Source organism: Trametes versicolor (genome assembly GCF_000271585.1).
Source record: "Trametes versicolor FP-101664 SS1 unplaced genomic scaffold TRAVEscaffold_136, whole genome shotgun sequence".
NCBI lineage: Eukaryota > Fungi > Basidiomycota > Agaricomycetes > Polyporales > Polyporaceae > Trametes > Trametes versicolor.
This window is the reverse complement of record NW_007360456.1, coordinates 2233-2999: the sequence shown is the minus strand read 5'-3', so window position 1 is coordinate 2999 and position 767 is coordinate 2233. Positions and strand designations below refer to the sequence as shown.

Here is a 767-nt window from a genome sequence, read left to right as displayed (position 1 = left end):
ACTACTCCCTGGTCGACGTTTGGCCGACATCGTCAGCCTAGGAACCTGCCGTACGGAGGCTTCGCTCACTCTCGTCGTGGCTCTCACGGTGGCTCTTCTGCGGTCTATGCTGCTTCCTCCAGCAATACAGGGGGACTTCACAACGCTTCAAACTTGACTTCAACGTCTTCTGTGAATGCACACACTATGAGCAGCGGTCATGCCTCTGCGCCGTCTGTCCCGCACGGATCTCGATCATTCGAACGCTTTCAAGCTACGCAGTCAAATCCATCGCATAGCGAGGAATCCCCCTCTCATACATTCGGTGGCCAAAGCTGCTCCGATGTACGGGCGAGGTCTCCTTCGGGGGTCGATGATGAGTCTTCGTCCCTATTCCAAATCGCCGCATCGCTGGATGACCTACCTGCCGCTGTGCCCACATTCCATGCCACTGATCCCATAGACGAGACAACAAACGACTTACAATCGCTCAGTCCGACCACTGAGACTTCCGTTGGTCCAGCATTGCGCGAGCCATCCATCTTGGAGAGTTTCGATCGCCCCCCGACATCCGGCGCATTCAGCTTGTCCCCTCTCATACCCATCCCTGAGGTCACTAGCAGGAGCAGTACCGAACATGCAAGCCATGGCACGCAAAGGCCTAGTCCTACCCACCCAGTCCAACCCAACCTACCTTCGCCACCCATGCGGTCAAAGCTTTCGCGCGAATCCGTAGCCGCAAACAGTAGCAAGGACCCTCAAAGCCAACAAAACTTCTCCCACATACG

General features: G+C 56.2%; 1 protein-coding gene across 1 annotated transcript; it reads right to left on the bottom strand.

Annotated features, from left to right (window-relative positions):
• Nucleotides 1-293: 293 nt before the first annotated feature.
• On the bottom strand, nucleotides 294-521 carry TRAVEDRAFT_54741 (uncharacterized protein; the record flags this gene model as incomplete). Its single annotated transcript, XM_008047685.1, has 2 exons — nucleotides 294-409; nucleotides 464-521. 2 exons carry the CDS (start codon nucleotides 519-521, stop codon nucleotides 294-296), a joined length of 174 nt encoding a protein of 57 aa, XP_008045876.1.
• Nucleotides 522-767: the final 246 nt, after the last annotated feature.